The sequence below is a fragment of the Meles meles genome, chromosome 1 (genome assembly GCF_922984935.1).
Source record: "Meles meles chromosome 1, mMelMel3.1 paternal haplotype, whole genome shotgun sequence".
In the NCBI taxonomy this organism is placed as follows: Eukaryota; Metazoa; Chordata; class Mammalia; order Carnivora; family Mustelidae; genus Meles; species Meles meles.
In genome coordinates, this window is record NC_060066.1 from 176,354,003 (window position 1) to 176,376,649 (window position 22,647).

The 22,647-nt window shown below is 37.6% G+C and overlaps 1 protein-coding gene across 3 annotated transcripts in view; it reads left to right on the forward strand.

The window, feature by feature from the left end:
- The window catches only part of FAF1 (Fas associated factor 1), a 495,897-nt gene that overhangs the window by 123,524 nt on the left and 349,726 nt on the right, over positions 1–22,647 (forward strand). For all 3 annotated transcript variants that reach the window (XM_046003527.1, XM_046003533.1, XM_046003539.1), the window contains exon 3: positions 11,738–11,784. In XM_046003527.1, coding sequence (XP_045859483.1) covers positions 11,738–11,784 — 47 coding nt within the window. The remainder of the gene's footprint in view (positions 1–11,737; positions 11,785–22,647) is intronic.

Here is a 22,647-nt window from a genome sequence, read left to right on the forward strand (position 1 = left end):
TCGGCGGGGAGCCTGCTTCCCCCCCTTTCTCTGCCTGCCTCCCTGCCTACTTGTGATCTCTGTGTCAAATAAATAAATAAAATCTTTTAAAAAGTTTAAAAAAAAAGGAAACATTGGGTTTCCGGCTTAAGAGCCTCCACTCCTCACTTTGAGCATATTTAATAACATGAGATTCTGAAGGATCTATGCCTTTAGATAACTTCTATGCCTATATCTATGTCTTTAGGTAATTTCTAGAATAATAAATGGTTTGGGGGAATTAATAGATTGTATATGTAATGTCAGAATAAAGGAATTTATATAGATCTCTAAAATATATAAGTTGTCCCCAAACCTCGCTGTGCATAAGAATCACTTGAAGAGTTCGGGAGAGGAAAAAAAAATCTGGACCCCATTCCAGACTACCTGAATTTTAATCACTGGGAGCAGGACTTTAATTATATCTGTATTTCTAGCCCAGCATGAGGCAGACATTTATGCACCAGTGGTATATAGTATGTAACAAAATAGCCTAAAACAAAAACAATATGTGATAAGGATGAATAATTATGGTGGCTAACATTTGTAGAGTACTTTTGTATTATTCTCATTTAATTGTTATAACAAAGAATTTTGTATATTAAGTCAGTATTATTACCTCCCGTTTGTAGATGGGGAAACTAAATCTTTTTTTTTTTTTTTTAAAGATTTTATTTATTTATTTGACAGAGACAGAGATCACAAGTAGGCAGAGAGGCAGGCAGAGAGAGAGGGGGAAGCAGGCTCCCTGCTGAGCAGAGAGCCCAATGTGGGGCTTGATCCCAGGACCCTGGAACCATGACCTGAGCCAAAGGCAGAGGCTTTACCTAAATCTTAGAGTAGTTCAGTTAACATGGTCAAAGTCACACAGCTAATGAGCACGTGATAAAACTAGGATTTGAAAACAGATCTGCCAGACTACAGGACATAGAACACCCCATAGTTGACCCCGTTAAATTACAGTAGATTATAGATCAGGGAGAACTAAATACTGAATTTGAATTGTTACTGTAGGGGTCTTTTTGCTTAAAAAAAAGGATAAAGAATATATAAAAATTAATGTTTGTATGCCATCTCCTTTTTACACATTTTCTGTTAATAACAGTAAGTCATTGTAGTTGGTGAATTCCCTAAGGGCCAGTTTCACTTTTAAAAGTTTGATTAATGCATATATGTAACTGTAACTGAGATTTGTATTGAGGCTCAGATGTCTATATATATCTCCTCCTACTTCTCTGATACTTCTATTTAATATTTTTTCTGATTTTATTTTTCCTACATACTCCTGAAATGTTGGCATTTCAGAAGTTCCATCATGAGGCTTTTCTTCACACTATTTCCTCATTTCAGATAAACTTGATCTGCTCTTAAGACTTCTGCAAAGACTTTAAAAAATATGGTTTTATAACACATAACATGAAATGTATCATCTTAATCATTTTTAAGTATATAGTTCGGTAGTGTTAAATATATTCACATTGTTGCTAAACAGATCTCCAGAATATTTTCATTTTGCCAAACTGAAACTCTATACCCATTAATCTACAACTTTCCCTTTTTCCTCCTCCCAGCTCCTGGTAACTACTATTCTACTTTCTGTTTCTATGAATTCCACTATTCTAGGTACTTCATATGAGTAGAATCATACGGTATTTGTTATTTTTTGACAATTTGCCATTTTTCGGCTTATTTCACTTACCATAATGTCCTCAAGATTTATCCATGTTATAGCCTGTAATGGTATTTCCTTCTTTTTAAAAGCTGAATACTATTCCATTGTATGTATATACTAAATTTTCTTTATCCATTGCTGTTTATGGGCATTTGGGTTCTTCTACCTCTTGGCTACTGTGAATTGTGCTGCTGTGAATTTTGGTGTACAACATCTCTCTGAGAACTTGGTTTCAGTGATTTTGGATATATACCCAGAAGTGAGACTTGTGGATCTCTTGGTAGTTTAATTTTTTCCAAACACTTTTTTTTTTTTTTCCTAAAGAAAGAGTATGTGGAGGTAGAGAGGGACAAGGGAAAGGGACAGAGAGAATCTTAAGCAGCCTCCATGCCCAGTGTGGAAAATGACATTGGACTCAATTTCATGACCTTGAGATCACGAACTGACCCTAAATCAACAGACGTTTAACTAACTGAGCCACCAGGCACCCCTTTCCAAATATGTTTAAAGTAGATGACTCGTGACTCCAAAACTTGGTATCTTTTTTTAAAAATTATTTATTTATTATTTATTTTTTTTTTAATAAACATATAATGTATTTTTATCCCCAGAGGTACAGGTCTGTGAATCGCCAGGTTTACACACTTCACAGCACTCACCATAGCACATACTCTCCCCAATGTCCATAACCCCACTCCCCCTCTCCCAACCTGCCCTCCCCCCAGCAACCCTCAGTTTGTTTTGTGAGATTAAGAGTCACTTATGGCTTGTCTCCCTCCCAATCGCATCTTGTTTCATTTATTCTTCTCCTAACCCCCTAACCTCCCATGTTGCATCTCCACTTCCTCATATCAGGGAGATCATATGATAGTTGTCTTTCTCCGTATTTCACTAAGCATGATACCCTCTAGTTCTATCCACGTCGTCGCAAATGGTAAGAATTCATTTCTTTTGATGGCTGCATAGTATTCCATTGTGTATATATACCACATCTTCTTTATCCATTCATTTGTGGATGGACATCTAGATTCTTTCCATAGTTTGGCTATTGTAGACATTGCTGCTATAAACATTCGGGTGCACGTGCCCCTTTGGATCACTATGTTTGTATCTTTAGGGTAAATACCCAGTAGTGCAATTGCTGGGTCATAGGGTAGTTCTATTTTCAACATTTTGAGGAACCTCCATGCTGCTTTCCAGAGTGGTGGCACCAGCTTGCATTCCCACCAACAGTGTAGGCAGGTTCGCCTTTCTCTGCATCCTCACCAGCATCTGTCATTTCCTGACTTGTTAATTTTAGCCATTCTGACTGGTGTGAGGTGATATCTCATTGTGGTTTTGATTTGTATTTCCCTGATGCTGAGTGATGTGGAGCACTTTTTCATGTGTCTGTTGGCCATGTGGATGTCTTATTTGCAGAAATGTCTGTTCATTTCTTCTGCCCATTTCTTGATTGGATTATTTGTTCTTTGGGTGTTGAGTTTGCTAAGTTCCTTATAGATTTTGGACACTAGCCCTTTATCTGATATGTCATTTGCAAATATCTTCTGCCAATCTGTCAGTTGTCTTTTGGTTTTGTTAACTGTTTCCTTTGCTGTGCAAAAGCTTTTGATCTTGATGAAGTCCCAATAGTTCATTTTTGCCCTTGCTTCCCTTGCCTTTGGTGATGTTCCTAGGAAGATGTTGCTGCGGCTGAGGTCGGAGAGGTTGCTGCCTGTGCTCTCCTCAAGGATTTTGATGGATTCCTTTCTCACATTGAGGTCCTTCATCCATTTGGAGTCTATTTTCGTGTGTGGTGTAAGGAAGTGGTCCAATTTCATTTTTCTGCATGTGGCTGTCCAATTTTCCCAGCACCATTTATTGAAGAGGCTGTCTTTTTTCCATTGGACATTCTTTCCTGCTTTGTCGAAGATTAGTTGACCTTAGAGTTGAGGGTCTTTTTCTGGGCTCTCTATTCTGTTCCATTGATGTATGTGTCTGTTTTTGTGCCAGTACCATGCTGTCTTGATGATGACAGCTTTGTAATAGAGCTTGAAGTCCGGAATTGTGATGCCACCAACTTTGGCTTTCTTTTTCAATATTCCTTTGGCTATTTGAGGTCTTTTCTGGTTCCATATAAATTTTAGGATTATTTGTTCCATTTCTTTGAAAAAAATGGATGGTATTTTGGTAGGTATTGCATTAAATGTGTAGATTACTTTAGGTAGCATAGACATTTTCTTTTCTTTTTTTTAAGATTTTATTTATTTATTTGACAGAGAGATCACAAGTAGGCAGAGAGGCAGGCAGAGAGAGAGGAGGAAGCAGGCTCCCTGCTGAGCAGAGAGCCTGATGCGGGGCTCGACCCAGGACCCTGAGATCATGACCTGAGCTGAAGGCAGAGGCTTAACCCACTGAGCCACCCAGGCGCCCCAGCATAGACATTTTCACAATATTTTTCCAGTCCAGGAGCATGGAACATTTTTCCATTTCTTTGTGTCTTCCTCAATTTCTTTCATGAGTACTTTACAGTTTTCTGCATATAGATTCTTAGCCTCTTTGGTTAGGTTTATTCCTAGGTATCTTATAGTTTTGGGTGCAATTGTAAATGGGATTGACTCCTTAATTTCTCTTTCTTCTGTCTTGTTGTTGGTGTAGAGAAATGCAACTGATTTCTGTGCATTGATTTTATATCCTGACACTTTACTGAATTCCTGAACAAGTTCTAGCAGATTTGGAGTGGAGTCCTTTGGGTTTTCCACATATAGTATCATATCATCTGCAAAGAGTGATAGTTTGACTTCTTCTTTGCCGATTTGGATGCCTTTAATTTCCTTTTGTTGTCTGATTGCTGAGGCTAGGACTTCTAGTACTATGTTGAATAGCAGTGATGATAATGGACATCCCTGCCGTGTTTTTCATAGATGGCTTTGATAATATTGAGGTATGTGCCCTCTATCCCTATACTTTGAAGAGTTTTGATCAGGAAGGGATGCTGTTCTTTGTCAAATGCTTTTTCAGCATCTATTGAGAGCATCCTATGGCTCTTGTTCTTTCTTTTATTAATGTGTTGTATCACAGTGATTGATTTGCAGATGTTGAACCAACCTTGTGGCCCTGGAATAAATCCCACTTGGTCGTGGTGAATAATCCTTTTAATGTACTGTTGAATCCTATTGGCTAGTATTTTGGTGAGAATTTTCGCATCTGTGTTCATCAAGGATATTGGTCTGTAGTTCTCTTTTTTGATGGGTTCCTTGTCTGGTTTTGGGATCAAGGTGATGCTTGTCTCATAAAATGAGTTTGGAAGTTTTCCTTCCATTTCTATTTTTTGGAACAGTTTCAGGAGAATAGGAATTAGTTCTTCTTTACAAAACTTGGTATCTTGATCTCATACATTTTGGATTCTTAACAGTCTATAGGACATCTCTTTATGCATGTCCCATGTGTACTTCAAAATCAGCATGCCTAAAACTGAAGAAGGCCTCAGATCTTATTGTCCTCACCTGCCTGTCCCTTTGCTATTGTTCTTGGGTTCATGGTATACATTCATTTATTCATTCATGTATTCAGTATATGTTAAATCACACTGCTTAGAGATGAGGTACAGTTAGTGTTGAGGACACATCAGTGAACAAAATAAAGTCATTTGGATCTCACATTCTAGTGAGGGAAGACAGATAACAAAGAAGGAGATAAATAGGTAGAGTGTCAGGGCTAGAGGAGTTCTCTTTTAGATAAAATGACTAGGGAAGATCTCTCTGAGATGACCTTTGAGTAGAAACCTTACTCAAGTGAGGGGGTGAGATATGTGGATATCTAAAGGAAGGGCATTGCAGGCAAAGGGAAGAATAAGTATAAGCAGTTTAATGTGGGAGCATATTTTACTTGTGTAAGAAATCGTAAGGAAATCAGATCAACTAGAGTAAGTGAACCTCAGGGGTGGTGGAAGAAGATGATGTCAGAGAAGGAACTGGAGCCAGCTAATGTAGTCTTTAAAGTCAGAATGAGGTCTTTGACCTTTACTCTGATAATATGGGAAGGCATTAGAGTAGGGTTTTGACTTAACATTTGTAAGTACCATGCTGGCTTCTGTGTGAACATGCAGTAAGCAAGTGGGGTAAAGATAGAAGCAGGTAGACCAGTGTGGAGACTATTGAAATACCAGTCCAGAGGAGGGATGGTGGTTTAGACTAGGGTGGTAATGGAAAAGATTGGTCAGATTCTACATTTTAGAGGTAGAATGAAGAATTTCTTATAGGTCACATGTGGAATGTAAGAGAAAGAAATTGAGGATGACTATATGATTTTTGACTTGAGCTATAGAATTTTGAATTGCTTACCAGTTGTGTTGATTGGGAGGACTGGAGCAGGAGTGGCCTATTCAGTCATCCAAGCCAGAAGCCTGGGCATCATTCTCAACAACTTTCTCTTTTCAGTTCGTATTTTGCAGTGCCGACCAAATGATATTCCTGAAAGGCAAATTTCAGTTGTAGCAGTTGCCTGCACATTATCTTCAGGTTAAGTAAAACTTTAAATACCTGTATTTGTATTGATTCTCATAATCTAACTGTTGCTTACTTTTCCAACTAGCTCGTCCTTACTGCTTCCTGACCCAAACCTTTGCTGAAGCCACACAAAACTACTTTCCATTTCTGGAACAGACTTACCATAAATAAATAAATATACAGACAGACAGACAGACAAAAAATACTCCCCCCTTCTCCCTGACCACTCTTACTCTGCTTTTTACCCCAGAAGAGTCCTGCTTTAACACTTGGTTCAAATATCACACCTTCTTACCAGCTTTTTTTCCCCTGGCATTCAAATTACTTCCACTCTTTTGCCTCCGTAGAGTATCTTATATGTTCCTCTATTGAAGTTTATAGTAAATGGAAGGAAGAGTCATCAGCTTTTGAGTCATACAGTAGAGTACTTGAAGAAGACTTAGGAAAGTGTTATCACAATGATTAACATACTTGGAAAGTAGGAATTTGAATGAACATTTAGAAGAATTTAAATATAGTAGATTGTTGGAAATTGTCTGTTACAGATGCTTACAGAAAATCAAATAATTATTTACGAGAAAAAAAATTTTTCCTTTCTGCCCCAGAAAGAAAAAGGAGAAAATTGTGTTAAGCATCTTTTTGATGCCTGATTGGCTTTCCACCATAATCTCACTGTCTTTCTTTAGAACTCTGCAATTTAGTGTGGACACTTAATCTACTACTTTTATTTCTCTGGCCTTTTACTTGCATAGCTGAGAAAGTTTCATCCCAAAATGGACCCTTTTTTAAAAAAGTTCATTTGATTAACATAATACTAATGAGGTCTGTGAAATAATAGAAAAAATATATATTGGTCTCTGTCCCCCAGTTCCTGGCACAGAGATCTAAAACCTTTATAATTTCTTAAGTGGTAAGAATCTAGTGTTATCTTTTGTTCTAATATTTGGTTTTTGACCTTGGTTCCCGATGTAGAACTACTAAATCCCTTGGAATTTCCTGGGTGATAGGAGTGAATTTTGTTTTGTTAAGGAGATTTTGGCACCTGGATAGCTTCAGGATGGGGGCTGATCACCAGAAAGACTAGACTATGATTAGAAGCTTGGAACTATCATTCCTACCCCCATCCTCTATGAAGGGGAGAAGGACTAGAGATTGAGTTAGTGATGGATCATGCCTGTGTAATGAAGCCTCCTGAAAATCCCAGTAATACATATTGGGAAGCTTCCAGGTTGGTGAATACATGAGGATGTGAGGTGGGAGAGTGTGCCCAGAGAGAGCATGGAAGCTCAGCCTGCCTTCCTATATGCCTTTCTCTAGGTGCCTCTTCCATCTGGCTGTTCCTGAGTTATATCCTTTTATAATAAGGCAGTAATCTAGTAAGTAAAATGTTTTCTTGAGTTCTTTGAACCACTCTAGCAAATTAATTGAATTGAAGAGAGGATTGTGGGAATGACTGATTTTTAGCCAGTAGGTCAGAAGCACAAATAACAAGTCTGGACTTGAACTTAGCATCTGAGGGGAGTAGGCTTGTGTGACTGAGCCCTTAACTTGTGGGATCTAATGCTGTTTCTAAGTAGATAGTGTCAGAATTGAGTTAAATTGTAGCACACCTAGCTGGTGTTGCAGAATTGCTCAATGTGTAGAAAACCCACACATCTGGTATCCAATAAAATAGTGTTGTTGGTAGTAGAGTATGAGAGTAGAGGATACACACAGTATAGTGTTTCATCCCCATATAAGGTAAAAGGTAAAAATTCCACAATTCATGGCTGTAGAATGATGGGCCTTTACAGAATTTCTCATTGGCTCTACTCAGGGCAAAAACACGAAGGGAGGGTAATTTTATGAATTTAGCATGGACACTTAAATCTACTACTTTTGTTGTTTCCTCAGTACCCAGAATAGTTCTGGGTAAGTTACTAAATCTTTATTGGATGGGTTGATGTTGGAATGAATGAATGAAATATTCAGATAAATGATTGAGATGCATGAGTGCTTTGTAAGTACAAAACAGTGTAAAATCATTGAGACTTAAACCAAGAAGCCAACTCTTAACTACAGAGAACAAACTGATGGTTACCAGAGGGGAGGTGGGGGGGGTGGGTTAAATAGGTGATGGGGATTAAGGAGGGCACTTGTGATGAGCACTGGATGATGGAAGTGTTAAATCACTGACACCAAAGCTAATATTACACTGTATGTAATACATAAACTGAAATTTAAATAAAAACTTTAAAAAAAGAAAAATCATTAAGAAAAAGGTGGTGTGAATCAGTTAAATTTTCTTGAAGAAAAAGATTCACATCTGGGTTTGCATCTCTACTAGGCAACAATAGGCATTTCTTTCTTCATGATCCCATTGCCTTTCATATTAGTTGTTTCAATTAGTTGTTTCATATTAGTTGTTTCTATAACTGCCTGTCCTGGGAAGCTGGTCCTAAAACACTGTGTTCAGGGAATAAAAGAATGAATGAATTTGAACTGGTGGAAAAGAGGATGTTCTTTATAAAGGATCAGTGTGGTTGGAAGAGAGAAAGTCTGAGTTTGTTGGAAGAATTCACTTAATGGCAAGAGCAGAGTTGTGAATGCTAAAATATTAGTACTTTGTGGGTCCAAAGTTTATTTTTTAGGTATTTTGAAATTATTTGACTCTGACATGCCATAGAGTAATAATTTCAAGTTGAACAAAAGTATACTAATGTAGAAAGTATTTTTCCTATATTTTAAGTATTTTCAGGAGATTAAAAAAATGGTTAATGGACACAACAAAGCCAGTATTACTGGGACGCCTGGGTGGCTCAGTCAGTTAAGTGTCTAACTCTTGATGTCAGCTCAGGTCATGATCTCAGGGTCGTGAGATGAGGACCTACATCAGGCTCTGTGCTGGAGCCTGCTTAAGATTTTCTGTCTCCCTCTCCCTCTCCCTTTCCCCTCCTTCTCTGGAGAAAAAAAAAAGTAATTATTATTTTCCTAGTTTACAGGCTTTCCAAACATGTGGTATATGTAGAGTTGCCTATACTTTTAATTCTATCAACTAATAATATATATGATTATATGTGTAATAAAAATTTATCATTTCTATTTTCATAAAATTCTAAATACTTTTTCTGTTTATAAATTCTTATAACTTAAATGTATTAAGTATTTAGTTTTACTGATCTGTAATAAGTAATTTGGAAATTGGCCAGGTGAGGAAGCTGCTAATAAGAATAAAGCTAATGATATGGGGGGGCCTAGATGGCTCGGTTGGTTAATTTCTGCCTTTGGCTTAGGTCATGATCTTGGAGTTCTGGGTTGAGCCCGCTCCACTTTGGGCTCTCTGCTCAGTGGGGAGTCTGCTTCTCTCCCCACCCTCCCCAGCTCATGTTCTCTCGCTCTCTCACTTTCTCTCGCTCTCAAATAAAGAAGTCTAAAAAATAAAGCTAATCATAATGCTGTGATGTAATTATTGAAGCATTACTGAAGAAACATCTGGAAAAATGGTGGTCTGTTAATAAGTAATCTGTATTAAACAGAGAAAATAAATAAAGTAATGAACAAAATTACTATTATCTTGTCTGTCACATAGCCTACACCCTACGGAGAAAGGCAGATATAAAACAAGTATTCACCAAATAAGTAATTGTCAGTTACTATGAAGGAAAAGCACAGTGTTCTATGTGAGAGCAAGCCTGTATAGATGGGGGGTTGATTAAGAAGAATTTTTTGAAAAAGTGTATCTAACAGACTTCAGTTATGATTAAGATTTAGCCAGACAAGAAATGGGGAAAAGGCATTTCAAACAAACATACTATCTTCAAAAGACCTAAGAAAAATAGAATTTGATGCTTTTGAGGAGCACAAAGGCCCATTTTGGCTAAGGAAATAGTATTACCTTATTATACAGATGAGGAAACTGAGGCTCAAAAGAGGTTCGGTGAGTGTAGAACATATTAAGGTCATAAAATTTATAAGTGGAAAAGTCTAGGTTCAAATTTTGGAATTTGTAAATCCTTAGTATTCTTTCCATTATACCTTGAATTCCTGAGTGAAAATTTGAACAAAATCTTTCCAAACTCTGGCATTTTGTTTCTTTTCCAACACCATAGAAAATTCTTTCACTATTTTCTATTTTTTAGCAAAGGAGATATTTCTATGTGGAGCCATTGCTCTCAAAAGAAAAGAGATAATTGACCTGGAAGTAGGCAGAGATGCTTCCATTGAATTTGTGACTTTGAAAACTCATTTCAGTATTTGTTTGACTCAGGATTTATGAGCCTCCAGGTTGTCAGGGGTCTGTGGAATCCACTGTCTGTATTAATCTGTGAATATCTTTGTATTTTGCCAGTGGAACATTACAACTCTCAAAATTCATAGCAAGCATCTTCCATTCTACTTTATTTCCATTCAGCAGAATAACATTGTAAACTTGACCCACTTCTGACAAATAATTTAAGTTAATGTTTCACAAAATACACAAACTCCTTTTGGGAATTGATTTCTAGGCAGCTGATAAAACACTGAAGTGTTACCCCCCCCCCCCTTTTCATTTTGATGTGGACTTGGATGGGCAAGGAAGGGAAATTGTTATGACGCAGAGGCAGAGTTGGAAACGCCAAGATTTTTCCTCCAGGGAATGTTTGTTACCCTGCAGTGAACTGCTTGCAATCGAGGATATCGCAGCGTCCTTGCTCAGTAGCCTGCGAAAATGTCCGTATCATGTCAGTACTGTGCTATATTCCAAGTAACTGGAGACTTGTTATCTTAGAGACGGACTTCAGGAATGTTTTATATAAGGAGACTTACCCAGTGATATTCCTGTTTCCTTTTGTAACCTGGTACAATCATGGTATTATGTTTATCAGAGAATTTTTGCCTGTGTTTTTTCCTTCTAAATGTTCTTTTTACTAAGAATAATTATAACATAAAAGACTGATTTTATTTCTTGAGTCCATTTTTTTCATTCGTGATTTTGTATCTTACTCCTCTCAATCTGAAGAAGAAAATAAGTTAAAAAAAAACTTTAAGGTATTTATTTTACTTGTTCTGACATTCTTAAACATTGGTTTTTGTGGGTGTTTTGCTTGAATGAAGACTGTGAAAGTAAGCTTTTTATGACTCAAGATTTGGGGATATTATATGCCAAATGCATGTTTTTTGTTTTGTTTTGCTTTTTTTTAGTTTCCCAAGATACGGTGTTATCATAGTAAGTAGAGAAATATTTTAGAGAATATTTTGTATTATTAAGAAAACATTTAGTGTTTTGTTTAAATTTTATTTTATTTTTAAAGATTATATTTATTGGACAGAATGAGAGCACATGAGCAGGGGGAGCAGTAGAAGGAGAGGCAGAAGCAGGCTTCCTGCTGAGCAGGGAGCCAGATTAGGGACTCCTGGGATCATGACCTGAGCTAAAGGCAGACACTTAACCATCTGAGCCACCCTGGTGCTCCTAAATTTTATTTTTCAAAGTATACTTGTTTTCCTGTACAGTGTTCTCCACCCCACCTGTCCCTGAGCATTTTTCTGTTTTTTTGTTTTTTGTTTTTTTTAAATGGCTTTCTTTGTTTTTTGTTTGCAGGCAGCTATCAATGGTGTAATACCCCAGGAAAATGGCATTCTACAAAGGTATGTTATAAGGTGCTTAATAGTAGGATGAGAATTTAGCCAAGCCAAAAAGAGAGTTGTTAATTTTTTTGTTTAACTTTTTGATAGAGCGTTTGATCTTTGGTGTAGAAGCTCATTAATATAGTTATTGTTCTTTCAGACAATTTTATTATATCAGTTTCCTAAAGTTTCCAACTTTTAACTATATAATGTTATTTCAGAATGGGTGGTACTGTTTTAATTTTATTGGTATTGGTTTTATTTTATTTTTAAAAAAGCTTTTCAAAGGGATCTTCTAATTCATAAAATGGAAGGAACTGAATCTCAGAACTCTAGAGCATGGTTATTATCTACCTATCCAGGCGTTCTCTCCAACCTTGCTACAGTCTTTTTTTTTCCACTTTTGGTTTCTAAATTAAGTTCATGTTAATTTGCAACAATTTGAGTAAGTCCTTAATTGATGAAACTTCCCAAAACACTGAACTATTTCACTTGAAGAATGCATTGTTAACATGTGGAATGGTCTTCATGGTTTTGTGTCATTGCTAGAGGGTAAAATTGGAAGATGATGCCAAGAGAACTATAAGATACAAAACCATTCCTTAGATTAGAAATAACTTTTCATAAGTTTTCTTTCCTTAAAATTAGAGACTGCTTTGGATTAAAAGAGGATGCTATAGAGTCATAGGAGGTAAAACCATTCTCCCTTCCAAGTGTAGTTTAATTACTTGATTTTTCCCCGCTCTTGTGTCAATTCAAACTTTGGCTTGAATTTCGGTGGCTAGGATTTCTAAGTCACTGAAGCATGATCTGCTAAGTGCAGATGAGGCAAACAGAAACAGCAGACTAGGAATGAGATTGTTTTGGAGAGGAAGAAGAGTGCTGTTTCAAAACCATCAGAAAATTCACCATGAGCTGCAAAATGTGCTATACTTTATAGGAAACTGTGTATATTTAGAAAGGAAGCAAATTCTGTTTGGTACTTGTACTACCTTTAGTAATTAATAGACCTGTTCCCCACCATTTTTAAAAAACTGTCAGAATTTCACCCAGTAAATGTGGCCGATTTCGAGAGTCTGTACCAATTTTTTTTTTTTTTTTTTTTTTTTTGTTCAAAAGCGTTCAGTGTTTCTGAAACCCTTATCTAAGAAAGCAAACCAGGTGATTACAACAGGAACTTCCTTTATGGTCATTTTTTTTTCTTGGTTTAGAAAGTTTTAGACTTCTAAATATGGTTCCAGTTTTATTCTTGAGTAAATTTTATTCCACGTTCTGTGCCAAAATTTTTGCTTGTTAAACCCTTGTGGATTCAGCTTCTGGGTTCTGAGTGTATATTGAATATATCTTAAAATTAACAATATTTTGCTCTAGGTGAACTGTAGAAATTTCCTCATCCCTGGAAACATCCCATCTCTCCTGTTACTGATGATACTTTTTGCTTAATATTTAAAAGTAGAGATTCAGCACTAAGTTGATTTCTAATACTATAAAGTTTGGAGTTTAACATTCATTAGAGAGTGTTTTTGTTGTTTTGTTTGCTTATTTAATTAAAGAAATGAATCATATATGCACAGAAGAAAATCAGTTGTATCTAGCAATAGTCTTCAATTCTCTCCCTTTCTAACTTTGTTCTTTAGCTTTGAAATCACTGTGGAATTGACATAACTAAAAATTCCTTTTGTATATCTCCTAACCAGAGGAAAATGAAAGAGGGTTCTTTGTTGCTTTCTCATTGGCTTACCACTGAAAGTGGAAGATAGGAATGGTATATGTAAGTAGTTAAAAGGGTTTTTGTTTTGTATGTTTGACTTTTATTGTGTAGTCTGTGAATACAGCTGACTCTTACTTTGTCAGTTCATGCTTTGACAGAGGAAAAAGCTACCAAAAAGATTTTTTTAAATACGAATTATTTTTGGAGGGAGAAGAACCCAGTCCCTGTGCTTTATAGCTGTTCTTGAAATCAAATTTTTTTGTGAATTCAAAAGTGGGACTATGGTTTTTAATGTACCTGTAAAGTTCAAAGTAAAGAAACTAACATTTTTAAAAGTGCTTAAGGCACTGTGCTAGGTAATTGATTTATTTTTCATTATTTAATACTTATTATAACTCTTAAGAGATTCGTATTTCATAGTGAGGAAACTGAAGGTTAGAGAGTTTACGTAGATTTGCCCAAGCTCACAAATGTAGTAGGTGGTGAAGTCTGATTTGTCTCATTTTAAAAGCCATGCATTTTTTTTTTTAAAGATTTTATTTATTCACCTGACAGAGAGATCACAAGTAGGCAGAGAGGCAAGCAGAGACAGAGAAGAGAAAGCAGACTCCCCGCTGAGCAGAGAGCCTGATGCGGGGCTCGATCCCAGGACCCTGAGATCATGACCCGAGCTGAAGGCAGAGGCTTAATCCACTGAGCCACCCAGGCGCCCCAAGCCATGCATTTTTTGATACCACTCTGCCCTCTTCTCGGTCAGCAAACTAACCATGTCATGTCTTTTTTTTTTTTTTTTTAGATTTTATTTATTTATTTGACAGAGAGAGAGATCACAAGTAGGTAGAGACGCAGGCAGAGAGAGAGGAGGAAGCAGGCTCCCTGCGGAGCAGAGAGCCCGATGCGGGGCTCGATCCCAGGACCTTGAGATCATGACCTGAGCCGAAGGCAGCGGCTTAATCCACTGAGCCATCCAGGCGCCCCCCCCCCCTTTTTTTTTTAAGCTTTTTTTCATTTGGGTAAAAAAGTTGGAATTTAATACATGTATAAGATCTTTCTCCCAAAGCTGTTTTTACAGTTACTATTTTAGTTGTAAGCAAGTAAAGGCAGATATTATCCCTCATTTTACAGGTAGAGAGAATAAGGCATGAAGTGACTTGGCCCAGATGATACAGCATGATGTTGATGGAGTCAGGATATAAGCAAGTCTTCTGCTTCATCCTCCAAGGCTTATTTCACTAGACAATATACTGCTAATACAACATATTTATAAACTGTGTGACTTATGCTGTCATAAATGTAAGCCATTCAGTCATGAAACATTAAATGTGTGCATGTTTATTTACTACATCTTGATGTAATATTTTATTTATTAGCATGTTGTCCAGAGGCTTTTTAAACATTATTTTTGGAGAGAGTTATTATTAGAAGGAAGTGCTAATTAATTACTTGTGTTAGTAGACAGCATAAGCTATATTTTCTAAAAATGTTATGAATCAATAGTGTAATTTTCCTCATTGACTAAGTGGGTAGTATTTGTCAACTCACATTTTTTTGACTCATATTTTGTATGTTTCTTTCTTTATTGTTTAATTCATTGAGGAAACCTTGAGAAGACTAGACATTTTTCTAATTATTCACTGTTAACGTTTTCAGAATATATAATGCTGAGGTTTTTGATATAGAAAATATCCATTTTGGCCAATTAGTTCCTATTTATTGTCTTCGCTGGTGCTCATTTAAGAATGTGATTTTTTTCTAAAGACAAATTTATCTTTAAAACACATGCATGTTTTTGTTTTGTTGTTTTTGTACCTAGAAATTTTACCTTGGGATGGATTTTTAAAAATTGAAATAAACATGTACAGAGTTCCTGTTTGCTTTGTTAATTGCCTTCCAAGGATGTGTGTGGTTTGTAGAGTGAAGTTGAGTAAGGATAAATCACTCCTTTAGTTGAGGTTTAGATCTAAAATAGGTTTCTCAATAGCATTCCCCTTACCAATCAGTGTCTTTTTTTTTTTAAATTATTGACTAACTGAAAGAGTGAGTATATCAGATTATAGAATGGTGTCTTCATAGATGAAAAGTCTTAAAAATACTTTTTTTTTTGAGTCAGCAATTTTGGATGTCTTTGTATTCTATGGATACCATTGAACATTAGTCAAAATTGATAGGATCATTAACTGGTAGTCTCTCTTTCTCTCTTCCTCTCTCTCTCTCTTTTTAAAAAAATATTGCTAGTGAAAAACTCTAATGCAAATTCATAATTTTTAATTATTTTTATTTTTATTTTTAAAGATTTTATTTATTTGACAGAGAGAGACACAGTGAGAGAGGGAACACAAGCAGGGGGAGTGGGAGAGGGAGAAGCAGGCTTCCTGCTGAGTAGGGAGCCTGATGCAGGGGCTCAATCCCAGGACCCTGGGATCATGACCTGAGCCGAAGGCAGACGCTTAACGACTGAGCCACCCAGGCACCCTCATTATTTTTTATTGATCTTGAAATAGAGTAATTAATAGCCAATAAGAAAATTCTCAAATGGGAACTTTTAAAAAAATTCTCTTGGGCTGACAACACATCAGATAGCCTGCTGTGATTAGAAATGTACTGTACATCTCCTAGAGTTAGGGTTTGGTAAAGAAAAAAAAGCACACTAGGGTGTTTCAAACACAGGGAATTTCATATAGGGAATCAGTTCCAGAAATGTGGAGCAGGTTGAAAGAGCAAAATGGGAATAGTGAGATAATTCAGATATAATGACATCAGGAAACAGCTGGACCAGCAGGCCCAGTTGTGGGTGGGGTGGTCCTGCTAGGCTTGAGGAAAGGAGCATAGGGCAAGAGCAGATTTACAGCTGCAGCATCCTCTGAGTAGGGTGGGCACAGTCAGAACTATGTGGACTGGGTCCAGAGTGTTCCAGGAAGCCTGCTCTAGGACAGGTCTATCTGGGAGAGCCCCCTGCTAACCACTAAAGGGCACAAAGTTGGGGTGCCTGGATGGCTCAGTCATTAAGCACCTGCCTTTGGCTCAGGTCATGATCCCAGACTGGGATCGAGTCCCAAATCTGGCTCCCTGCTCAGCGGGAAGCCTGCTTTTCTCTCTCCTACTCCCCCTGCTGTGTTCCCTCTCTTGCCGTGTGCCTCTCTGTCAAATAAATAAATACATAAATAAATAACATCTTTTAAAAAAAAGGTGGGGGCACAAAGTCACTCCTAGTATTAGAGGGAAAAAGGAAAGTGATTAGGAGAAATTGAAGTAAAAGGACTTGGAAGCCCAGAGGAACGGCCCTAGCAATTTGACCACAGACATGAGAGAAAGAAGTCCTGCTCAGCTGATAATGGTACCCCTGCAAGATGCAGAGGCTAGTTTTGAAGTATTGAAAGAAGATAGAAGCTAACACCAGTGGCTGATGCTAAAACAAAGTGAGTGTCATTGTTACAGTATGGTCATTGCTAGGTCAGTGGTGTAGATAACACCAATGTGCAGGGCGCCTGGGTGGCTCAGGTCATGATCTCAGGGTCCTGGGTTGGAGGCCCGCATCGGGCTCTCTGCTTAGCTGGGAGCCTGTTTCCCCTTCTCTCTGCCTGCCTCTCTGCCTACTTGTGATCTCTCTTTCTGTCAAATAAGTAAATAAAATCTTAAAAAGAAAAAATCAATGTGCAAAACTCTAAGAAGAAAATTTTGTGTGTGTTTGTACACATACTTGTGTGCTGCTGCATTTTTGTTACTATTACTGGTTATAAGGCCATGATTAATATTTACTAGTTTCTTCTTCCACTCTCTATATTCCCTCTGCTAGCACCTCAGATAGTCAAGTTTCTTTACTTTGTGGGTCATCTCAAACATTTATTCTTAAAATCCTCAGTGGACCTGTCTTTTTAAAATTGGTTATAGTTTTCCATTAACTCATATTATTGGACATGCCCCAGAAAATAGTCCATTGTATAGCAGCAACCAGTTTTTTCTTGGTAATCAGGACTTCCCACCTCACTTCATACCCCCTTATTTTGCTAGTTGATTCAGTAATATGAAGAGTAAAAAATGGCCAAGTGGCACTCTCAGGTTGTAGTTCTATGCAAGTATTGTGGAAATACTGCATTCTTTGGAACTGTGATCTTTGAACCACCAGAACCCAAAGTAGCAGGAAGCAAAAATTCTGTTATTAGGTGTAATAAAAGGAACCACTACTAACACTTAATTCTTATACCCATATTTTCTGGCAATATGAGAAATATCACTGTGTTTTAGTCACTGATACAATATATACTACATGTTTTAAGGTGGAGACCCAAGTTTTGAGTATGTTGTCTCCCAGCTGTCTTCAGCAGGACATTTCACTGTTCTGACAAGCTAGATACTTCTGGGTAACAGTGTATATGAATGATACCAGCACTACTTTTGCTGTGAAGTGAGTTCCTTGGTTAGAATTAGTGTTGTGTAGGGAAGCCTTAGATCAATAAGGTATTCCCTCAAATATGAATGGTGGTGCTGGTAAAAGTATTGCTGTCAGGGAAGTCAAGTCCATATCCAGAACGGCATATTTTTAAGGGAGAACATATTGCTTCCTCCACCATGATAGAAATGATCCATTACCAGATCTCAAAGGAATGATGCCATATTGGCTCAGTTAGTTTCTCTTGTTTGTAGTTTTCAAACACTTTCCCTAGCCAGAGTCATACTTGGTAAGGGGAAATTAATGTTGTACCTATGTCTAATCTCCACTCCTCTTGGCATGGCCTCATTATATAGTAATGCATGGAACAGCCTAAGGTAGTAAGGGAGAAAAGCTGACTCACATCAACAGAACAATGTCATCTTATGCACATTGGGAGCCATTTTTTCCCCCCAGTGGGTAGCCTGTAGACAGCATTCCCCTCAGAAACATATTCACATTTTGTGTCATTCTGAAAGTTCTGTTTTCATATGTTTACGCCAGATTTCCTTGCCACCTAATTTTTCTTTTATTCTTTCCAAGTCCCGATCAGCTGGCCAACCTTTTAGCCATTGTCTTGGTTGAGTATAGATTTGTACCTCAGGTAATCTCTCTTTCTAAAAGAAAATGTCAACCTGTGGTACAATCCCAAGTGCTCCCCACTATAGAAGGCTTTTCTTTCACTACTGTCTTTCTGGGATAACTTGGAGGGCTGGAATGCTTTAGCCGTTTGGTTTTTTTGGTTGGTATGAGCATGTGTATTATACAACAATTTTTTTCCTTTCCCAGTCTAAATCTTTTCTTCCTCATTTAACTTGGTTATCTCTTATTATTGATGGGAAGTACAAGATATAGGAGCTGGCCTTTTACCTTGACTTGCTTGTAATCACTAGACCCCAGAAACCTCACCAAGGTGGCAGGTTCTCCCCTGCATTTTTGTGGCATGTATCTTCTAATCTCTGTCATAAATGTGTCTTAACAAAGCATTCAAATACTTACTACTTTTCTCTTCAGGATTTGTTCACATTGTTATCAATGTAATTTTTTTTGTGGAATGTCTAGGTGATCAAGATCTCTCCAGGCTAGATTGATATGCTAGAGGAGAGTTGATATAATCCTTTGAAAAAGACAGTGAAGGTATTTTGTTTACCCTGTTGGGTAAAAGTAAAATGCTTGTCTTGGTGATTGCAAATTAATATAGAGTTAAAAAAGTATATGCAAGATCAGTTGCTTCTTGCTACTAATCCTTCCTACATAGTAACCCTAACTCCATGGATCAGGAAGCAAATACGGGATGTCTGCGAGTTACTGAGTATGTCTCTTTCAATGATGCGTTCAGAATCTGGAGAGTTTGCTGCAGGGTAGGTTCACAGATTGTTTGAACATGGTATGAGTGGATTTCGGCCCAAACTTCATTTACCACCATAATCTTCCACTTTTATATCCCTAGGAATTAGTATCAGTTTAGAGTTAGCATGTAGTAATCCCATAAAAATTTAGATATTTTCCTTTTTAAAAAAATTATTTATTTATTTATTTATTTTCAGCATAACAGTATTCATTGTTTTTGCACCACACCCAGTGCTCCATGCAATACGTGCCCTCCCTATTACCTACCACCTGGTTCCCCAACCTCCCACCTCCCCGCCCCTTCAAAACCCTCAGGTTGTTTTTCAGAGTCCATAGTCTCTCATGGTTCATCTCCCCTTCCAATTTCCCTCAACTCCCTTCTCCTCTCCATCTCCCCATGTCCTTCATGTTCTTTGTTATGCTCCACAAATAAGTGAAACCATATGATACTTGACTCTCTCTGCTTGACTTATTTCACTCAGCATAATCTCTTCCAGTCCCGTCCATGTTGCTACAAAAGTTGGGTATTCATCCTTTCTGATGGAGGCATAATACTCCATCGTGTATATGGACCACATCTTCCTTATCCATTCGTCCGTTGAAGGGCATCTTGGTTCTTTCCACAGTTTGGCGACTGTGGCCATTGCTGCTATAAACATTGGGGGTACAGATGGCTCTTCTTTTCACTACATCTGTATCTTTGGGGTAAATACCCAGCAGTGCAATTGCAGGGTTATAGGGAAGGTCTATTTTTAATTTCTTGAGGAATCTCCACACCGTTCTCCAAAGTGGCTGCACCAACTTGCATTCCCACCAACAGTGTAAGAGGGTTCCCCTTTCTCCACATCCTCTCCAACACATGTTGTTTCCTATCTTGCTAATTTTGGCCATTCTAACTGGTGTAAGGTGATATCTCAATGTGGTTTTAATTTGAATCTCCCTGATGGCTAGTGATGATGAGCATTTTTTCATGTGTCTGATAGCCATTTGTATGTCTTCATTGGAGAAGTGTCTGTTCATATCTTCTGCCCATTTTTTGATACGATTATCTGTTTTGTGTGTGTTGAGTTTGAGGAGTTCTTTATAGATCCTGGATATCAACCTTTTGTCTGTACTGTCATTTGCAAATATCTTCTCCCATTCCGTGGGTTGCCTTTTTGTTTTGTTGACTGTTTCCTTTGCTGTGCAGAAGCTTTTGATCTTGATGAAGTCCCAAAAGTTCATTTTCGCTTTTGTTTCCTTTGCCTTTGGAGACATATCTTGAAAGAAGTTGCTGTGGCTGGTATTGAAGAGGTTACTGCCTACGTTCTCCTCTAGGATTCTGATGGATTCCTGTCTCACGTTGAGGTCTTTTATCCATTTCGAGTTTATCTTTGTGTACGGTGTAAGAGAATGGTCGAGTTTCATTCTTCTACATATAGCTGTCCAGTTTTCCCAGCACCATTTCTTGAAGAGACTGTCTTTTTTTCATTGTATATTTTTTCCTGTTTTGTCGAAAATTATTTGACCATAGAGTTGAGGGTCCCTATCTGGGCTCTCTACTCTGTTCCACTGGTCTATGTGTCTGTCTTTATGCCAGTACCACGCTGTCTTGGTGATCACAGCTTTGTAGTAAAGCTTGAAATCAGGTAACGTGATGTCGCCAGTTTTGTTTTTGTTTTTCAACATTTCCTCAGCAATTCGAGGTCTCTTCTGATTCCATACAAATTTTAGGATTATTTGCTCCAGCTCTTTGAAAAATACCAGTGGAATTTTGATTGGAATGGCATTAAAAGTATAGATTGCTCTAGGCAGTATAGACATTTTAACAATGTTTATTCTTCCGATCCAAAAGCATGGAATGGTCTTCCATCTTTTTGTGTCTTCTTCAATTTCTTTCATGAGTGTTCTGTAGTTCCTCGAGTACAGATCCTTTACCTCTTTGGTTAGGTTTATTCCCAGATATCTTATGGTTCTTGGTGCTTTAGTAAATGGAATTTTCCTTTTATCAGTACACAAGCACCCTAATAAATGGCTGCAGGCCCATTAGGAGAAGTCTTGGAGGAAAATTTCTAATACATACATGTGGCTCTGTTGCATTGTGCTTGTGGAGGATCAGGGACTTTATGTCTGTGAAACAACTTGTGTTTGGAAACTGGGAGTGAGTATGACTCTCCGCTGTGGTTATGGACATTAGGTTTTAGGCTATCAGATCTGGGTTTTTAGATCAAGTAGTATTTTAGTCAGTTGACTTTTAATTTGCTTCCTTAGAAATAATCATGTTCCGGGGCGCCTGGGTGACTCAGTTGGCTAAGTGTCCTACTTGTGATTTTAGGCTCAGATTGTGATCTCTCAGGATCATGAGATTGAGCCCTCTTGGGGCTGGGCATGGAGCCTACTTAGGATTCTCTCTGTCTCTCTCCCCCACCATGCTTGCACATGCTCTCTGGGGGTGGGTGGGGGGAGAATAATAATCATAAAGTCATGTTCAGTTAAACACTTCTAAAGATCTCTGCAGGTTGAAATCTTCTGATTGCCACTTCTTGTCTATGCTGTCCATTAATATAATTGCTCCCACCTTTTTCTTACTAAATTCTTCCATTTGAACTAAGCACTTTGGGATCTCATACCCATTAAGGAAACTTATTCAGTGGTGTCATCTCAACCCACGGAAGATAGCCACTACAGTTTTTCAAGAATGCAGACCCTCCCTTACTAATGTATTTCTTAATGCTTTAGTGCAGTGTCCTCTGGGACCTCATGGATGATGTAGTAGGAGTATGTATGTTTAGATTGTACATGGAAATCCACTTGAGCATTCTTATTTTTCTAAGCATCAGGATTTCTTCTACATTATGCCAGGTAAGTTTGGGCATTTCATGCTCGTTAAATTTAGACTCCTTTGGGACTTAAGTTTCATTCACTCAACAAGCATCCTATTAGAGGACTTATAGTTACTTAAGCCAACATGTTATATTTGGCCCTATCCAAACACTTTTGGTCAAATTCACTTCAAATTCATTTCCTTACCTATTCCCTAGGTTTTTGCTTTATCAAAATCTTATAATTTTGGATATAAGCCTTCTCTCAGTTAAGACATTGTACTTATTCTCTTGGAGCATGTCTAGATCTGATTTAGACGTAGTAAGGAATTAAGGGGGTAGGTTTTGACAATAGGCATCCCTTTTCAAGGCAACAGTCTCAAGTAAGAGCATTGCCAGTTTTCAAGCAAGAGGAGGCTAACCTCAGTCATGAGAGGAGGAGTTGTTTCTCTTTACAAAAAAGGTTGGGAGGGACTCTGAGTTCAATTTTGTAACCTTCATTTGAATCTACTTGGGTATCCCTATTCCACATTTTAGGGTCCCACTCTTTCTAAGACAGTATCCTAATTTTCACAAAAGAAACTTAGAAAGTACAT